The sequence below is a fragment of the Aptenodytes patagonicus genome, chromosome 6 (assembly GCF_965638725.1).
Source record: "Aptenodytes patagonicus chromosome 6, bAptPat1.pri.cur, whole genome shotgun sequence".
Lineage (NCBI taxonomy): Eukaryota > Metazoa > Chordata > Aves > Sphenisciformes > Spheniscidae > Aptenodytes > Aptenodytes patagonicus.
This window is the reverse complement of record NC_134954.1, coordinates 8,964,595-8,984,240: the sequence shown is the minus strand read 5'-3', so window position 1 is coordinate 8,984,240 and position 19,646 is coordinate 8,964,595. Positions and strand designations below refer to the sequence as shown.

The window sequence follows — 19,646 nt, the reverse complement described above, 5'->3', positions numbered from 1 at the left end:
TCTGCATTGAGCTGTCTTCAAGTCTTTCTTGTTCTGTGTATTTTTTAATTTTTTCCCTCTGCTTAAAAAAATATTTTATCTCCTGTTACTTAAAGAGGTCCTCTGAAGGAGAAAGAAATACTGAAATGACTACAGCAAAATCCTGTCAAATGCACAGTCAGCAGAATGAATACTAGACCAGAAATCTAATTTAAATTTAAAAATAATGTTTAAATCGCGATTCAAAGCTTGTGCACAAGAATGTTTGTTTTCAAATTTGGTAGAGACCTCCTGAGAGAATTGCACTGTGCTTTTGGGAAGTCAAACATTTCCCAAATTTAAAGCATATAGAGAAAGTCTTAGACTCCTTTGTTTTCTGTGAAAACACACATTTAAAAACAATGTGGAATCAACACAGTTATGGAGCACGTCCTTAGTACTGCCCATGTGTTTTTCTCCACTGTTACAGTGTACTTAACAGCTATGCATGAAATACTCTCTGTGATTTAAGAGAATAACATATAGTAGAAAAAAACAAAAGTTAAGTGTAGACACAGTTAATTAAATACAAGGCTTTGCCAAATAAAAACAAGCCATAGTGTATTTTAGCGCAGCACGCTGGTGTGCAGCAGGGGCACATACATGGTATGTGCTAGGTGGCAGTCAGTATTCTATATTATCAGTAAATGCAGTACTGCAGGCATTGCAGGTATTTCACTGTAGGTGAAATTTAGGGATGTCCCCATCCACAGTATTTTTTTTTCAGAATGTCATTGCCCCCGTGGCTGTATTGGGCCAGAGGAGTAAACTTTATTTGCAGTAAGTGAAACTGGATTCCATAAATGTGTGTAGAGCACACTAATATTCTGTGCAAGTTTGAATGTCGGGGGTGATGATCTGCTTGTAGCTGGAAGTTATGGAGCTTTGCAGTGTCAATCAGCTTCTCCTGTGGCACAGGCAGATCATCAATCAAATGATATCGCAGGAGAGATAGAGGCATGTTCTCTCACGGAATAACCTTGTCAAAATATTTGAATTAACTTGGCAGAAAATTTAGCCTTTAAACAGCTCCAAGATAAGCAGTGAAGTGTAAGGAAAATTTTATCTTGCACGTAAAGTTTGCAGTCTTCTTTTGGGCTGGAGGCAAGAGGTCAAAACTGGAATATGCCTTTAGATGGCTTTTTAAATGTACGGTATACTTTTCTAGTGTCTTGACAGTATCGTGATTCAGTTCCACATTTAAATCCAACATGTACTTGGGGGTCACAATAATGAATGTTGATGTTGTTTTGGCACTGATCTGTCAAGTATATGCACATTAGCGGTGAGTCCCACAAGAAAACTGAAGTTAGATGCTTAAAGAGACCATAGGTAAAAGAACTGTAGGAGCATATATATCCCTTGGTAGAATATTATCTAGACTTGAGCAATAAGTACAATGTATTTTTCCAATAAACATTTGAAGTTTTCTTTAATTAACAGGAAATTGAGTCACAAACCCTGTTGATCACAACAAAATTACGTGCAACTTCAGAATTTCTGGGGTATGAGCTGTATGGATAATGTACATTTTCATTTAGAATCCAGTGTTCTCATCAGACTCTGTACTTTGTTCTGCTACCTGTGCTGGGAGTTAAAGCTAAAAACAGTTACTTGTAGGTTTGATGAGAAACAAAACTTGGAAGAAACAATCTAACTATATGGTGAGAAGATTAAGTTAAACCGACACTTATTTAAAGTTATTTTGGATTGTTTAATATTTTCAGTATTTCAAAATACAATCAGTCTGATGTAGATGTTTCTGTGAAAAATGCTTACTTTTTTGCACAGTTATGTTAGACAGAAACCTGTCTAAAATGTGATAAATTTTTCTGCAACAGAGCAGTGCATATCTACTGTCTACTCCCATGTAAAAATTACAGATGACAGTACAGAAAGCTATCATAGATAAGCAGAGAAATTCAAGAGTACCAGAAATACAATTTTGCTGGATTTAACATGTATACACTGCACTGCATAGTACAGTCTAGTATATAATGTAAAGTATGCCCTTCTGCATGCTTCTTTACGTTTCTATCTAGAGTAATCCTATCACAAAACCCAGGTTCAACATTAAAAATCCTCTAGTAGGTGAAATTACATCTCACATACATTTATTTATGACCTGTCTTTGAAAGGTATCCTGCAAATCATACACATTCCCTCACTTTATAGGTGCTCTTACACAGAAAGAGGGCTTTGGGTCTGCAGATTTTTATCATGCTTGGAGGTTTTTTTACAGTGCAAAACTGAATCCTTATAAAAGCTTTAAAAAGCTACTTAAATGAATAAAAACTTGTAAAAACAAACTTATTTCAGATACTTTAGTATTTCATAGCTCTTCGGCAAAATTAAATATGCATAGTACTCCTATAATACATACTATATTTTTGTGAAATTATTTTATTTTTTGCTTGGTTTCTGGTTTGGTTTTTTTGGTATATTTGTGTATCGTGTGATAAACTAAGCATGAGGAGGAGTTCAGACTAGGTAGGCAAAGCTCATGTAAGGCTATGTGCAGTACACGGTCTTCCTTTCCTGGGCATGTAATTATCGGATGGGTTTCTAATGCGTAATTTAACTTTTTTTTCTGAAAGAAAAGTCAATAGTGGCAAATTGGCTGCTAATATCTTCTACACATCCATTGACTAAAACATTTCTGGTTATTCATTCAGTTTCATAAAAAAGTTTACATTTGCTTGAGAACTTTAGTTGGAGATGCTTGAAAGTCTGTGTGTGTGCATGTGCAGGGTTGTTCCTCACTCATAACATAAAATCTTGCAGTATTTTCTTTTCTACTTTTTGCTTTCTTATTTTCAATGAGAGAAGCTTTTTGGCTCACTTTGGTTTAAAAAAAAAAAGTTGTTTTTTTTTTTTTTTTATTTAACAGCAGGGTGAAATATCTTCAACAGTTTTGTATTTGTTCAGTAACAGTCTTTGCTTTCCACCCTATTCTAACAATTTTTCACCCTCCGATTAGGCTGTAAAGCTCCAAGGGATGGTATGTCTCTGTGTATGTATACCTCCTCCTGCACCAGGGCCTCTGCTCCATTGTAGCCTCACAGCACTGCCAATATATGTAAAGCTGAGGAATAATTAAAATACATAGAAAATAAGTTATTCAGTAGATAAACTATAAAATTTCATAGGCCTAGCTTTTAACTGTTTTTCAGTTTTTCCCAGTGTGTGACACTATAAAACAGAGTATGAAGTGGGGTTTACTAGGGATACGCAAGATTAAAATCAGTTTTATTTTCATACAAATTCGAAATGGAAATATGTGATCCATTCTACCATTCTTTTGGCAAAAAAAAAAAAGCAAAGCACCAATCCCCTCTTCTTATGCTGGAACCTGATCCTGTTTCCACTGAAGCCACTGTACAATGTGGCACTGCTTAGAAACAGCAAAGCTTATTCTAAGTAAGTGGATATATTTACACTGAATACTCGGCTACAGGCAGCCTGAGCCTGGCTTTTCAGGGCCATTATTCATAATGTAATACGATCCTGTATTTGACACCATATTCTGGGTAAATCTGTCCCTATAACTTAATTTAGCTTCTAAAAAGTTAAGCCTAAATTCTGCTTTAAACTCTAACCTGTGTATAGGAAAATTAGCAATTTGTTAAGTATCCACTCCAAGGAAACTTTGTACTTTGTTAGCTTAGCCAGTTCTGGGAAACACCAGTGAATTACTGAACTGCGGTTCTACATGTGATTTTGGAGCTAGCCGGGTAGCCTTTCCACTATGAATTGCAGACACAGCCTGTTCATCTCGAGTTTAGGGGGAGCTGGGTTAGACTTTAGATTGAAAGGAATGAGGAATGGTGGCATAAAATATTACAGCATTAAATAGAAATACTTTGGTAAGGATGATATTGTCTAAGATAGATAGCTATAGATATACTGATAATAGTGTAGTACTTACAATAATATAGAAACATATCTCTTTGCTTTGGGTGGGTTAATACAGCAGTGGAGATGGCTTTCACAAAGACATCTATTGATGACGTATATGTTTTTAGTAATGCTTCAGACAATAAAAGTTCTTATAGTAGTAAACTTCTACAATATAAAACTATTTCTATTGAAAGAGAAAACATTAACATCCACCACTTCACAACTTACGACTGCACAAATATATTTAAAAGAAAATAATATCTAGTTCTTGTTACCTAATTTATCAAGTACTTTTAAAGCTGCAGGCCATGGCACTAGTCCACTAAAGATCGCGTAACGCTGTTCTCGAATGTGATCTGTACCTATTTCTTGAGTGTCTAGCCACGTCTGCAGAACTCACCAGTGACAATGAGCTTGACAGCTCTGCCATTAACATTGAGGATTTGTTAGTTCAGCCTTGGTAGCGAGGTCGCTGTTGAAACGGACCCGATGATTGATAGAACCACCTCATCACTTTGCACAAGCTGGTGGGATGATGGTCTGGCCAAGCCTGTAATGTGATGTAGAAGAGCAGAGCTGGAGACCCTGACCTTGTGAGTGGGCTAAGAATGGTTTGGTATGTTCCAAACTGAGCAGGACATTATTAAGAAACTTAAAAGAGCCTCTCAAAACTTTCTGGAAGCTTTTACTACTTAGCTGAAAGATTTAGTCTTTGGGTCTTTTTTTTTTTTTTCTATCATCTGTTGCAAAAATAAAATTAAGTATTTACATTTAACACTAAATATTTCCAAAATCAGCACGTCCCTGCTTTTAGGCCTTCTTCCACCTCCTCCCGAGTATATGTTTCTTCTTTCCATTGCAAACTTCTCCCTGGGAATACTTGCACTTCAGTATACTTAAAAAGGAGGTCAGCAAGATAAATCATTGCTGAAGCTATGCAAGCAAAACTAAACCAAACCTGGGAATCCTACTATATTCTCTGCTGCTGTCACAGTTTCAAGTAGATGATGAAAACCATCACCTAAATAGTAGTTCTGGTAAAGTAAAGGACTTTTGGCCTTGTACTTACTCTGCAACATCTTGATTAACAATGTAAACATGAGGAAATTGTTAAGCTGAGAAGCCAAATTAATCCCTACTGTATCTGTAATTGTTTAATTGGAATTTAGGCTAACCAGCGCAGATTATATAGTATGATTTAGGATAGGCATATAATGGACAAGCAAGTAGAGAGCAGAGCATGAAACATGAGTCATATAAAGTACTACCGCACAATAAATAGAAATAAATATTATGCATGTATATGTCAAACATAATGTGATTTAGTAATTATTCTGCCAGCAGAAAGAAAGTATTCATTGAAATAAGTCAACAGAATATAATTGTGATAGATTAGGAGTAGTGATCCCTGTATTTAGGGCTGGCTATATGCTGTCCCCGTTAATACTGGCTTGAGTTCCTCACACCAGGAAAGTACAGGGACAGACTAAGAGTTTGTCAAGTATTTTACTTTGGTCATCCTGAGAATGAAAAGCACTCTGGATACTTCTTTTTAAAGTAACAGCATAGTACTGCATCTTAATTAACTTTGTGTTCTTTAAGATAGTGGGAGTTTGTTCTTAAACATACATAGCTAGTTCTTATTTTGATATTAAATTAAGATGGCTCAACCCAAAGTTCCCCAAAGATGGCAAAGTCATATAGAGCCAAATCTTACTCCCCCCCTCCTCTGCTGGCAAGGAGTAGGTTCTTGCACCAAAGGATACCCTGGCCATCTCCCACCTGCCCCTCAGCAGGGACCATACAGCCAAGGGTTCACAACAGCGGCCAGATCCTGCACTCTGTCACGCTGCTGCTCTGCCTGCCCCATGCACAGGTCTCCAGCACGGTATTTTCAGCGAGTAGGTGGGCAGAGGAGCGTCAGGCTCAGCAGCAATGCGTTTCTCAGCACCTGCATTGGTTGCAGCTAGATGTGTGATGGAAGTGGTGTGGGTGTGCTGAGGGAAACAGGGACGCTTCAGTTACCTGTCAGCTCGGGGCTTTGTGGGGACGCCTGAAACTGCAGGATGTGGCTGTACACAGTAACTCTGTGCTCCGAAGGAGTTTGCTCTCTGCTGCTGCCCAATTAGAGTTGCTTGAGAGTTTTATCTCTGGATACTTTTCAGTATCTATTGATTTGCCACTTTTTTTTTTTTAAGGGAACACTAAACTAGGATCCACTATATTTGGCAGCTGATGATCATTTTCCTACCCCTTAGGAGAACAAAAATTTCCAAGCACTATTTAACAGCAGCTTTGCCCTCCACTCTCTTTGCCTATCAATTCAAGGTCAGTCTTGCCTTCAAAGCACACCAGCTGCAATCCCTTCCTGCCTTTCCTGCAGCAGCCCAGCCAAATGTGCATGCTCGTGCTTTTTCCCATGACGCAGGTAAGGCACAGGTGGCACCAGCAGCCTGGGTTACGCAGTCTCTTAAAAACGCATGATCTGGCATGAAATGATCAAAATCACTAACCGATGGCTTCTCTTCTGTTTTCCACTGTAATACAGTCATTTTTATCGTTCACGGTCACCACTGATTCTGCTTCTTTTTCTTCTTGGTGATAAATTAGTCCTTTCAGCTAAATACTTAGTTATCACGTGCGCAAATATGCTTTGATTTTTACCTTTATGCACATATATATATTTCTTCTCTTTGGGATGGCTCTTGTAGTAAGGCAATCAACGTTTTGCAAATGAGCTATCTATTGTGGTCGTTGGGGACACTGGGTTTCAGTGACCAAAGGGATCGGCAGGTGATGAGGAAATGCTTGCTTAGCCTCTGTCAAGGAAGTTAACTACCTCCCCGATGGACAAGTTCGTATTTCATTTCTACAGGAGCTTTGCCACAGGTAAGGATCTCCAGATCCATCAGGAAGCAGGGAAATATTGCTGTCTCTTCCTATAACAAATTTTGAGATGAAAAACAAATTTGTGGCTGCATCCAGCAGGTGGCAAGCAGAGCACACTGAATTATGTCTGACGCAGATCTGCTTCTGCCAGGGGAAGCTCCCGATGCTGCTCAGCATGTGCACGTGTGTACATGAACAAAATATCATACAGATAAACGGCAGGCTCTGTCAGTCCTTTGTCAGCTTACTGAGTGCTGAGGCAGTGGTGCTGTTCTGGATGCCATTTATAATGCATGGGACTATTGCCATCTTCATTTTTAACGAATGGCTGTCTCACGTGTAAGGACAGATATAAGCTAAATATGAAGCATTATATGAAATAGGAATAATTTAACTGTGTCTTTAAATGACACATTCAGGTTTCAAATTTTGAGATACTAGCTTGCGATTAAATTAACTTAAACCTTCAATGAAAGAGCATTTTTTTTTAACATGCAGCTTTAGAAGTTTTAGTGAATCCTCACAGTGCCTTGTGACATATGTAAGTAGAGATTGTTCCCATTTTGCAGGTGGAAGAACAAAGGCAAAACTGAAGGAACTTGCCTTAAAATAAGTGAATGAAAGAGCAGGAAGAGGCACAAGATTCCCAGACCTGGTTGTAGTCCCGTTTTTTCTTAAAAAGTATTAAACTACATAAGTAACTTTTTTGTTGTGTTTTGATTTAAAATAATTTCCTAAAGTAAAAAATAATTTAAAATATTATTTGTGTATATGCAAGAGACTGATAATCAGAATATATGGATAATCCAACCACTTGCTACCCAAGACAAAGCCGCATTAGATGTGTATTTTTGAAGATTATAAATATTGCAAATTCTCAAGGGTCATGTAACTATCTACATGATATATGTACAGTTTTGGAATTTTTCTTAAGTTTTACTATGTCAAAAAGTATTTATGAACTCATTTATCTTTGAAGACAATAAATGAGTGTGACTCAAGAATAAATATTTTCTGGAGCTCATTCCTTGAGGTAAAAAGGACATAGGAGGATATCATTAGCTGAAACCTCCTACAGTGCTTACCACCTTTTCCCCCATCATTTGTATGGAGAGTTTAAGCCAGACTTTTGTTCTGATTTATGCTAGTATAAGTTTGAATTCGTTCCATACACATAAAAAAGGTTCTACAGGGAGCAAATACTCTAGGCTTAGTTTTGTATAAATGGAGAACAATTCCATAAAAGCCAAGAGTAAAGTTTGGTCTCGGATGTTTCGTGATGTGACTAAAAGCATTATTAGTTAAACTGTAATACAAGCGTTGTCACATTTTTGCTTATGGGAATTATTAAATGTCCAGGAATTTGAAAAATTGAGTGGATTTGATTAGTTGGTAATTTCTCTCATCGAGTGCACTGGTTATTATACAAAAACAGCTTGAAGTTTTCTGATCACCTCTGTCCCAGAATTCATGTTTTCAAATACAGAATTTTACTTTTAGCCACATAGAGTATGGAGTCAACCCACTCCATAAGTAATGTTCTTCCAAGTCAGTGTGGCAGATCATGAGGAAAGGTTAAGTGAACGCCATTTTTGTGTGTGTGTGTATACATAGATATATATTTTTTTAAACTTCTATAAAAATACCCACTGGGATATAAATGTACATTCATGAAGCAATGTTTGAAATCTATGAGTAGGAATATAAATCTAAAAATACATTTCTTCTATATTTAATAAATAAATCTGCATTTTATTGCATATATTATGAAAAATTTGCCATTCAAAAAAATGAAAAATAGTAGCATAAATCAGAATGAGACCAATTTAAAGTACCTTAAATTTCCATTTGAGTTTAAAATTGGGCCTCTATCTATAGCATATATTTGAAAATGTATTATAAATATGATGATATGACATTTACGTCATTAAAAAAACCCCAACAAAACAAGCAGTGTAGCTCTATCAGCTCCTTGAACAAAACTTGGAATAACTCATGTATGTGCAAAACACGTCCTTCATAATTCAGGTATTTTATACAAGCTTTTCCTTTAAAAAGATCGTTGAACTTAAGTTAGGAGTTTTCTCTACCCTTCTTTTGTAGTTCTGAGTAAACGGCAGGATGCTGACAGAAACTCTGACATGCCTGTCCACCACTTATGTTGCTTTCGGTAAAGAAAAACAAAATGAAAACCAGCAGTCCTCTTCACAATGTAAAATAAAAGGCCACTGCTACATCTTTACAGTGTGATTTCTCTGCGGTGATCTGATGTTTCTGCAATGAGCAGTAAGCTGTGATGTTCAGGACTCCAGATGAATTTTGTCATTCTTGCTGCTTCGTTCACAAGGTTGTTCAAAAAAAAATAAGTGTTGCAAAACGCATCACTCGGCATCGAAAGACCCAGCAGTCTTTTTAGTGGGCAAGCGTATATTTTCTGGTGGCCGATATGAGAGGGAGCTCATTTTTGTTGTTAGGCTTGGATGTGTGCTGACACTTGGTGGAATGTATTTTATTAGCTGCAGGAAGTATTTTTTAAAGTTTTTTCCAAAAAAAACATAAAAAAAGGGATTCAAACAGTTGTTAAAGTAAGCGATGCAAATGGTGAAGGGCATAGCCGTATCCACAATATCAGTGATTTTGCAGTCTGTTATTACGTGTAACTGAATTAATACATCCAGAAAAGTGAACACTTGATGAGGAATCCAGGAAAAGAAGAAGAAAAATACTATTGCCACAATCATCTTAAAAATATCATCATTTCTAGTCTTATTTTTTTGAATTTGATATGCCTTCTTCAGGGTCTTCCAAATTAAGGTGTAGCTTGTTAATATGATCAGAAAAGGAATTAAAAAGCCCAGCAAATTTTTGGATAAACCCAACCCAACCCGGAGCGTTGTGTTATTGTTGTCGTACCGAAAACCGCAGATTGTCATGTTCAAGTTCTCAGCAAAGAAGATATTACGGTGAATGATGACGGGCAAACTGGCCACACCGGCGAGAAGCCAGATGGCAATGCAAGTTATTCTGGCAACGAACATGGTACGTCGAATTCGGGACTTCACTGGATGTACTATGGCCAGGTATCGGTCAATACTAAGGCATGTGAGGAGGAACACGCTGGCGTACAGGTTGAAACTTATCCCTGCTGATGCTAACTTGCATAAACAGTTGCCGAAAGGCCACTGGTACTCCATGGCCGTGTAGGCTGCCCAGAGCGGCAGAGTTATCAAAAAACACAAGTCAGCCAGCGCCAGGTTTAGAAGAAAGATGCTGGCTACTGTTTTTAATTTCATGTAGCAGTAAATGACAATAACGACCAGGCTGTTCCCAAATATGCCTATGATAAAGACGATGCTGTAAACAGTTGGAACCATAATGTAGATGTAACTGTGCCTTCCTGAAACGGGACAGTCGACGTGGATTCTTTTAACGGTTTCTTCGGTAGAGTAATTTGGGACCATCTTGATCTCTTCAGCTGTAACCTAGTTTCAGGGAGAAAATACGAAGGTCACACCTAGGAGGGGAAAAGAGGAAGAAAATATTCACGACAGGGATTTAATTTTTAAAAAGTTTCAATTAAATGTCAAGGTTTTGTGTCTAACACAATGTGTCAATGTCTTTGTATTTAAAAATAAGCCATCTTCAAGTGTTTTCTCAACCAATTTCTATTCTAATATAGACTTCGTTTGCAGCATAAAACAGAGATAAGAATGTTAGGAGTTGACTGAACATTGTTAGATTCTTTTCAACATAAATGAAATCTAACCAACTTCTTTCAATTAACAAGGTTCCAATTTAAAATAAGACTGGTCAGTGAACATATGTCATAAAAATAATAATAGAGACTCAAAATAGCAGATAACTATAAATTCAGGAGAGTCTTTAGGTTTTTTTTTTTCCATAAATAGGTAATATATCTAACGAGCAAAGTTATTGAGATATCTCAGAAACGACACTTAAGCACTCTGAATACCAGTTCATTCTGCAAATACAAAGTGTAATGCGTTAAGAAAGTAAGTGAATTCAGATTAGGTACTCATTTTGATCTCTGCTGTGAATCACTAGAATTTTTTTTTCTATTCATTAAGCTTAATTCTTTGAGACAATTTTTACATCACAGAGAAAGATGAGCATACTTGCACAATCTAGTGTTCTGTTGTACCATAAATACCTTAAGAATTCAGAAGTTACCTAGCTCCCCATCTGGCTTGGAACTATGGTATTTAACTACTAATGAGGAAAAAAAAAATCTGTGAAAATCCAGACGTGCTGATTTGTTGCACATTAATAACTGTAGAAAGAGTTTAAGAAGGGTGCAAGGGGGAACCACAATTCACATTACCTTTTCAGTTACTGACAAGATTTATGTATCCAAGAGTTGTAGTCTTAGTGTACGAAAAATATTTCTGGACTGTATTAAGTATATGGAAATGGTATGAAATCTCCTTTACAGGGCACCTGTTTGGTTTGCCAGGGCTTGTGTGTTCTGCAAGAATGATTTCCTTATTAATGACTTACAAATTTAGGAAGCAGGTAATACGCTGTGACTTTGGTACTAAATCTTTTCCAGAGTCTACAAATAGATAGTCTTCCCTCAAAAATAGTGGAGATTTAAAAGAAGAAGAAGAAAAAAAGATAGTTATTATTGCAGAGTAGTGTTTATTGCTGTCTGCAGGATCCTGACAGCTGTCAGCCACATCCAACTTGTGCTGCCTCAAACACAGATGAAGTGAAATATATTAGCTTTAAAACAAACGAACAAACAAAACCCTTATAAATGTAAGTCACTTTTACATAGATAAATACACACACCTTAAGACCCTGGGCAGAACAGATGCATTCAGAAGGAACAGATACCTGTCATTATAGAAATATGGGCTACGTTGTAACGGAGGTGGTTGCTCATTATTTGCGTTGTTCAGCACTGACCTTCCTGTTAAGGGCAGAACGCTACTCTGTTAAGTGTTTGACATGCTCTTGTTGGGAGACAAACCTTATTCCAAATGGATTGCCTTTTTAATAGGGAAGTGAGGCATAGATATGTCTCGGCAAAGCCCACCCAGGAAGTCTGAAGCGGAGCCAGGAACTGATCCCAGAATATGGGTTGCGGTCAGCACCTTGTGGGCAAGGTCACCCTTTGCTCTCAATTTATTAGCTTTTAAAAGACTCGGTATTTCTCTATCTTAGCTCATGTTCTAGTATACATTTGCATTAATAAGCTGATTCATTTCCATAAAGCTAGCAGGGTAATTTCAGGATTTAGGTTCTTGATAATTCTATCAAGTTTGGAATATGTAGTTAAATGCAACTAATAAACCCTTCGTCGAGATGTGCAATGCGACACTCCCAGTCTCTCCAGTTCATTCTGTGAATTAGTCTTGTTGCCCCAGTTGGTACAGATGCCTCAAAACAACATCAGCTATTTCTGCCATGTTTAAGAAGTTAAAAAGCCAAGCAAATACAGCTGACAAACAAATGTACGCCATCCTGCTCACATGCGGCACTGCGATACATCCTGAGCAAAACTTCCTGGCTTTCAAACTGTGCCAAATCTAGAATACGTGGTGTTTGGCTCTGTGGAAGGTCATGCTATCCAGAGGACAGGGAGAACCACAATAAAAAGATTTCAAGATAAATCTTCTTATCTCATCCCTTGGTTGTGAAAGTGCCCAAGGAGATCTGACAATAACTGATAGGTTCTGCAACATCAAGGTCTGGCAATATTTGCCCTGTCCCAGCTACGTGCTGGGGCTGTGCTGTCTATTCATTATCATAGCCTTTGCTCACTTATATATCCACTGAGATTACAGCCCAGAATTTAGCAGGAAGAAACTGTAGTGAAGTCTCTACTAAGAAAATCACCACTGCAAGTTAGACTTGCAGTAAAGTAGATCAGGGCCCAGTTAGGGCTGAGCAAGACCTTTCTCCGTGACCAGATTAACCAATCGGTGGTACTATTTGGCAAGTGCATCCTGCTCTGTGGGTACTAACTGGCAGATTCAGTGGCTAAGACAAATGTAGCTGATAGTGAATATTCCCCCTTCGATGGGATTGTTTCTGTGCAGCGATAGATGTCAAGGCACCTTTCTTACGGTCACTTCATCCACCCTTCAGTGTAGTGTGTTTCGTTGTTTACCTTCCAATTTCCCTTTTCCACCCACATGGTGGCCTGTACTTTTTCATGCCAGTAGTAGCTTCAGATGATGTAATTAATAGCATATGTGCTTTCAAGAAAGTGTAATAATTATTATATTACGTTTTCAGAAATGTGTTAAAATAAACAAAAAATAATTGAGTTGGGAAACTTGTGTCTGGCTCTCTAAGGTATTGAATTCGCTGAGCTTATTTTGGAATGCTTGGGAAGTAAAAAAGGCAGATCAATTCCCATGAAGAATCAGGAATTTGGTCAAGAAATAGTATGATACTTCAATTCACCTGTGTGAGACTGTAACCCTTCTGGAATTCAAGGTTTTGGTGTAACACTGAAGTCAGTGGAATTGTGCAAAGGATGTGTTTGGTATGTTATCAGTTTTAAATCATACTAAGGAATTATAATTAATAAATAATGAAATCCATCATTATTTTCAATAAATGAAAAGGAAGCAGAAATACCTAATGTGGTTGCTTTGGGGTAAATAGATATGAATTGCCGTACGTATACCTGAAAACAGTTCGAATGTTGCTGTGAGAATGAACCTCCTAGGAGCTTTACATCTGAAGCACAGTGAGGAAGGCACTGCTAATCCCCAGCAGAATTTTTAAATTTCCTGGAAATGTCAAAGTTTCAGAGCTAGCCTCGGGTAGATCTGCTGCCTTGAGGACATCTGTAACTTTAGAGCATTAGGAAAAGCTTCAACACAGGAGAAGAAAGTAATTTGTTTCGGAAGGCATGGGCCCATAGCAGTGCTGAGCGGTGAGACAGGGCAGCCGTGGTGGTGTGAACTCCATACAGGCGATGATTTCTTTTCTGTACCACTGTCATTTTTGCTGTCGTTCTCACTTGCCACAGTTCACCTGCTTGCCCCAGGATCATGGTTATATACATTTTATGCAAAGCAGATACTTCTACGTGGGAAGTACTGCAGATTGTTTAAAAACGTTACAGAAATAGATGGCTGGTACAGCTTTATTCTGCTAGAATTCACCAGAGCAGGTTAAACGACTGGCCAGTTAAATGCAAGTATTGAAATTGTGCACATTGATAATTCCATTTAAAGCATCTCAAATGACCTGAGTTAACATAATGATAATTGGATCATTTCAAGGATCATACACAAGGAGCTTTTTCTAAGAGGATTGAATTGATGCGACTGTGAATGGTGTGGCAGCACAATCTCAAAGCAAATAATCTGGTGAGCAGCAAACCCCTGTTGTATGTTACTGTCCTGTTTGACCTTTTATCTTTTTTAATTACCATGCTTATAATAAGTCACTGATAATGAAATGCTTCTGACTGCTCTACCAACTATTATTTACCACTCCATTCACTGCTTCTGTTGGGTGAACATGCATCCTAATTAAACTGCCTGTGGAAACAACAAGGAATGCTGAGCCCATGCAAGGTAAACAGCACTTTGCTTACCGAAAGATAAGATAGCACTGACTGTGGCTTTCTGTGAGAACTTCATCAGCTATAAATAGGTAAGCAGGCGTCACAAGTCAGATTTTAAACAAAAATGTGGTTTTGATATTTGCTTTGACAAAGACTAAATAAACTCAGGCTGATCAACCCTGCCACAGTTTAGCCACCTCACCATTAGGTAATGTGAGGTTTTTTGTCTTCTGATGGTAGGTGGATTAATTGCTTTTCTTACAAATGAGAAGGTATTTCCATGTTTAAGAGGAAGATGCATTCTGGTTTTATACAAAATTATTGCACAGGGAGAAGAGAGGCTGAAAAATGTTTGGAACAATATGTTCAATATATTAGCTATGTTTATTTCTTTCTGGTGGCATAAGCTTTTTCCCTTTATCTTGAAAGTTTAGTCCCTGCCCCCTTTCCTAATTTCTTCTACCTTCTTTTTCTAATCACTGAGAAACTAATGACACTTTCCACATGCTTTATTTCGCAGCCTTTTTTTTTTTCCCTATCCAGCAGAACAAGCCCCTTTATCCTCATTGCCTTAATGAATAGAATTTCTTCTACTTCATATGCCTACTTCAGCGTCTTCTCTGCTTTCCTGGAGGTCCTGAGCAGTACCACTGTGAAGCCACAAATTTACCTTTCTCCTAGCTCTGATTTCTGCTGCTCCTTCTAGCAGTCTATATTCCCCACTCAAGGCTTTCCTAAGTATTTTTAGTCCAGAGTTGATAGGTGAATTGTGGAGGGTGAGAGAAATGCAGACATTTGGGCAAATAAAGGCACGTAATTCAAACTATTATGGCCTTGCAGCGTGCACAGGCCTCCTGTCATCACTGCCGCTATCCTCCACAGAGGTCAGCGTCTGACTTCATGGTAAATGACAGTAAATCAAAATATTACTGAAATGGAACTGCAATAGGCAGTACAGGACTGGAACACTGTACGTCAGTTCATGAGCACCAAGAACAGAAAGCAAGCTTCAGAAGGTCTGCATTAGGAACTGTCAAGCTGGCTGTGGCTTTTGCCATTTTGGATCAGGAGGTGGTCTGACATGAGAACAAACAGAATTCGCAGGACCTTGTGCTGACCTGTGCATTTTCGCTTAATAGCTGTCCTCCTGGTTAGTCTTTCATGAAGCAACTGCCAGTCTGTTGAAATTGCTGTTAATTTTGTGGTGTTTGCTTTTTTAAATTTTAGAGTAAAGTATTTATCTTTTTAATTCTCTAACCTATACGTGGATTCTTTGTGCCTTTCCCTTGCAAGAGTTGAAGCTGGTCTGCTTCATTTGTGCTAGCTCTATATAGCTGGAAAATAAACTGCCTGTGATCTTTCTAGGATCTGGTTCTTCTGTAACACCAAAACTATTAAATTGCTTATTACTTGTTTTGTGCTAGCAGAGGATGTTATTGCTACCTTGTAAATGCGAACTGTTTTATGTACTCTGACCTTCTCTGTAAGAACTTCTCTGTATTTATTTCCTCCAGCATACTTCAAAAGAGTCTGTCCTTCTGTATGATGGCTTCATAGTTTATTCTGAAAAGAATGAACGTCTCTCTTCTGTTTGTTTTCATAGACTACTCTCATTAATTTTCCCTTCACTTCCCAGGTATCTTTCAACGTACTCAGTTTTAGTTATAAAATTTATGTGAGAAAAGGACAGACGAAAGGACTTTTTCCTCTGTGACAAATCAGTGCTTGTGGAATGACTGAGCAGTGGAATTGGGGGTGTGTGTGATTTTGAATGATTGGGGGGAGGCAAATGGAAAGTAACACAGTTAAGCACAGTGACATTTAAATCGCTTTGAAGTTTAACTCATATATATTTTGACCACTAGAGGTCTGTATTTCCTATTTTAAAATAAGAGAATTGCTGTATGTTATATTCAAAATATTATTTTCAAAATATCCCCCTCCTTCAAGATTATTTAAGATGCAAACACAAGGCAAAATACCTATCATTGAACTTCTGCATTTATGGAAAGTATAATGTACCAGAGTGAACTATTTTAAGTTTATTTTGGTATCTACTAGCTTATATCGAATTTCCTTTATTCTAGTATATTCCTGGTTTTTCTAACCTTCAGTCCAATTCTTGCACTTATAAGTCATGGAACAAGATCCTGATATTTTATTTTTTTCAAAGACATATGCAGCTTAAAGTTCTGAAGTTTTTAGGCCAAAATAAGAAGAATATTTTTAAAGGGAGACTAAAAGTACAGTTTACTTTAAAAATGCAGATGGAAAAATAGTGACACCTACCCATTAGACTAAAAGATTATTGTAAAACTAACTAGGCATGTTGTTAATCATACAACTCTTTTTCCAAATATCAGCCAGGGAGTATTCTTGAAAGTAATTCTAGGTTAACTTGACTCAAACATATATTTTCCTTTTTGGAGGAAGGTATTTTTATTGTTGAAAATGCCACTTCAGAACTATTTTTAATCTTTTAAGTGATTTAAGGGATTTTTGGAAATTGAAAGGCAACATAAGCCTACACATTTTTTGTTATCCAAATGGTGATTTTTAGACCCCAAGTGCTGTATATATTTCATGAATTGTAAACAATTTCACAATTTGAAAATGTAAGCATGTCTAACACTTTTTAGGTCCCCCCCCACCTCTTTTACTAATATACCTGGGTTTGTCATTACCCCTTTGGACAGTGTCAGTGCATGATGATGTTACTCTGTTTCAAAATATTTATTTACCTAAATAGTTCTCTGATGCTAGTAAGGGCAAACAGCTTTCAATCCAGATAGAGAAGAAAGGTTGTTTAGTGTTATGGTGACATTTATTTTATTGAAACTAGTAGATGAGCAAAGGAGAACCAAAAAAAATGATATTAACTATATTGTCTTGTGCCAGATAAGTAGAAATAATCAGTGTCTTGTCCTGTATTTATGTCAAACGGGTTATGCAGTGTCAGTGTATCTCTATGCACTTAAGGGATGTTTGGGTACAAGCATATGACATTTGTATCTTGAAGCTGCTAAAAATAGGAGCATTTAGAGAGAATAGAAGTGATATCTAGAGATAGAAAACTAGAAAGCAGTTGGCTAGATTTAAAACACAGAGTAAAGAAAACTAATCTTTCATTTGCACACTCAAGGACTTTGTGTTAGAAATGGATGTGGCAAAAACTGGCATAAGTGAAAGGCCACCTCTAAAACACTTATTTATGGGGCTGTGGAGTGCTGAATAAAATCTTCCAAGTACTTTTTTGGGACATTAAATGCGTAATAATACTACAATGTAGTATGTGACATGTTCTGCATGCTCTTTTTAACAGCCTACAGTGTAATAATGTCACAGTTTCACTGCTGCTGCAACTGCTAGGATTGTGTGTTTGGACTATTTTTTGCATATACTCTTGTAGTACTTAAGAGTCCAGAAACATTGGAAATATTTCTTCATGCTACTTAGCTCTTTGGCCAAAGTTAACTCTACCAATTCCCTCCTCATGTCTGTTTTTTTCCCAGAAGTTGGGAAATCCTGATGTACATATTGCTGTGAAACTTTACTTGCAGATGTTAGTGCCAAGGAAGGATTGCTCAACTTCACTAGAGTTTCTCAACCTCACTAGAACTTACTGGTTTAGTGAACACTAGCACGACAATGACTGGGGGGGGGGGGGGGGGGTGTGTGTGCAAAAGTTTGTCGACTGATTGATCCACAGAGTACTCATTATGGTTAGCCAAAAGTCTTTCAGTTGGGAGTAAGTTTCAGTATTTTAGTTTATAGGCTTCATTTTTCGGATCCTCTAGGTTTAGGTTTAAAAATAAACATTGTTTTCTGGGAGCTTTTGCTCTATACACACATAATTTTGTTTTCTCTGCTGTCAAGGGGAGGAAAAACATTTTTGGGTTCAATAAATGTAGAACTGGACTCCAAAACGCTAAGGATTAACCATTTTCAACATGCACTGTGTTTATCTAATCTCTTGGGGAAGATCAGTGAGGTGGTGGTTTTAGAGATCACTGGTTCTGGCTTGACAGTGTACCCAATACTCCAGGTATCTTAGATTTTCCACATAATTTCCTGGTCTCTTTCTTTCATGTTTATCCATCAGAGCAATCTCTGTTTTCTTTCTTTGACCAAGACTGCATGAACGTGTTGCGAACTCTCTGGTGTTTAATATGTCTTAGATATTATATATCCTTAAGAGATGTGACTATAAAATTACCCACAGAGCAGTAACTTAAAACTGAGAAGATAATTAAAGAAACAAAGTAAAATATATTTCTAGCTCAATACTTCTAGTTCACTGCTTCTGAAACTAAACATCAAAAGGCTAAGCTTCAGAAGAGATGATGTCTGATAGGTGAATCTCCATGTAATATCCCCTTGTCCCAGTCACCTCAGTTGCCCTGTCTTGACAGGAATGATGATCATCTTTTCCTTATCTAGTTTATTAAACCTACAGCCGAATTAGTTTTTAAATATGAAAAATTAATTGTTATAGCAGGAGGCTGTCACTCTTCCTGTTTATACCACAGGGTAAAGAATTGCCTCTTTTTCTAAAAGAGGCTGAAGACACTTCGACATATTAAGACTTTGAAATGAGGGCTTTAACTATCATCATCAATCCAGCATGGATTTTTGCACCTCTGTTCTAGCCATTAGCTTTACCAAAAAGGAAGATTGGTGCCCTCCTAGGAGATGATAATGATTGATAATCAGCAGGCTAACCTAAAGTCTGCTTATCAGGGACATGTCATCTCCTCATATTACTAACAATGCCATTTACTGCACATTAGGTGCCAGGAAAGAAAAAAATAAAGCTATTTCAGATCAAGGTAGGACTAGAATTTCTAGGGTTTTCAGCATTGACATGAAAAGATTTTTGAAGGGCAACACAACATAAAGTACTGTTTTATTATGAATATACAGCTTACTGCACATTCGTAACTTCAGATTTGATGCCAGTTATGTCGTATCTTTAGGGTATTCAAAAGTACCCGAAAGAGTCAATAGTTAACAAGAATTAAGCCATGAAGTCCCAGAACGAATAAAAGTGAGATTAGTTTGAGCTGTGAAAGGTTACATGCTGCACGGTTACTTTCTCTGAGTGATAGTAAACAAATGGATTAACACATTTCCTTTATTGCAGCTGGAATTGCCTATATAAAATATAGTGTGCCCCATGTGATTGTTTTTAATAAAAGACAGAAATCAAATTCAGGTTTGTTAAGTGCAAGTGAAATTATTTGATGAATTTTAAGTTTCTATTCTGATAGCTTAGTTCCATGGAATA

At 37.3% G+C, this 19,646-nt stretch overlaps 1 protein-coding gene across 2 annotated transcripts in view; it reads right to left on the bottom strand.

Annotated features, from left to right (window-relative positions):
* Positions 1-1,434: 1,434 nt before the first annotated feature.
* The window catches only part of AGTR1 (angiotensin II receptor type 1), a 30,501-nt gene continuing 12,289 nt past the window's right edge, over positions 1,435-19,646 (bottom strand). For both annotated transcript variants that reach the window (XM_076341018.1, XM_076341019.1), the window contains one exon: positions 1,435-10,321. In XM_076341018.1, coding sequence (XP_076197133.1) covers positions 9,189-10,268 — 1,080 coding nt within the window. In that variant the 5' untranslated portion in view covers positions 10,269-10,321 and the 3' untranslated portion in view covers positions 1,435-9,188. The remainder of the gene's footprint in view (positions 10,322-19,646) is intronic.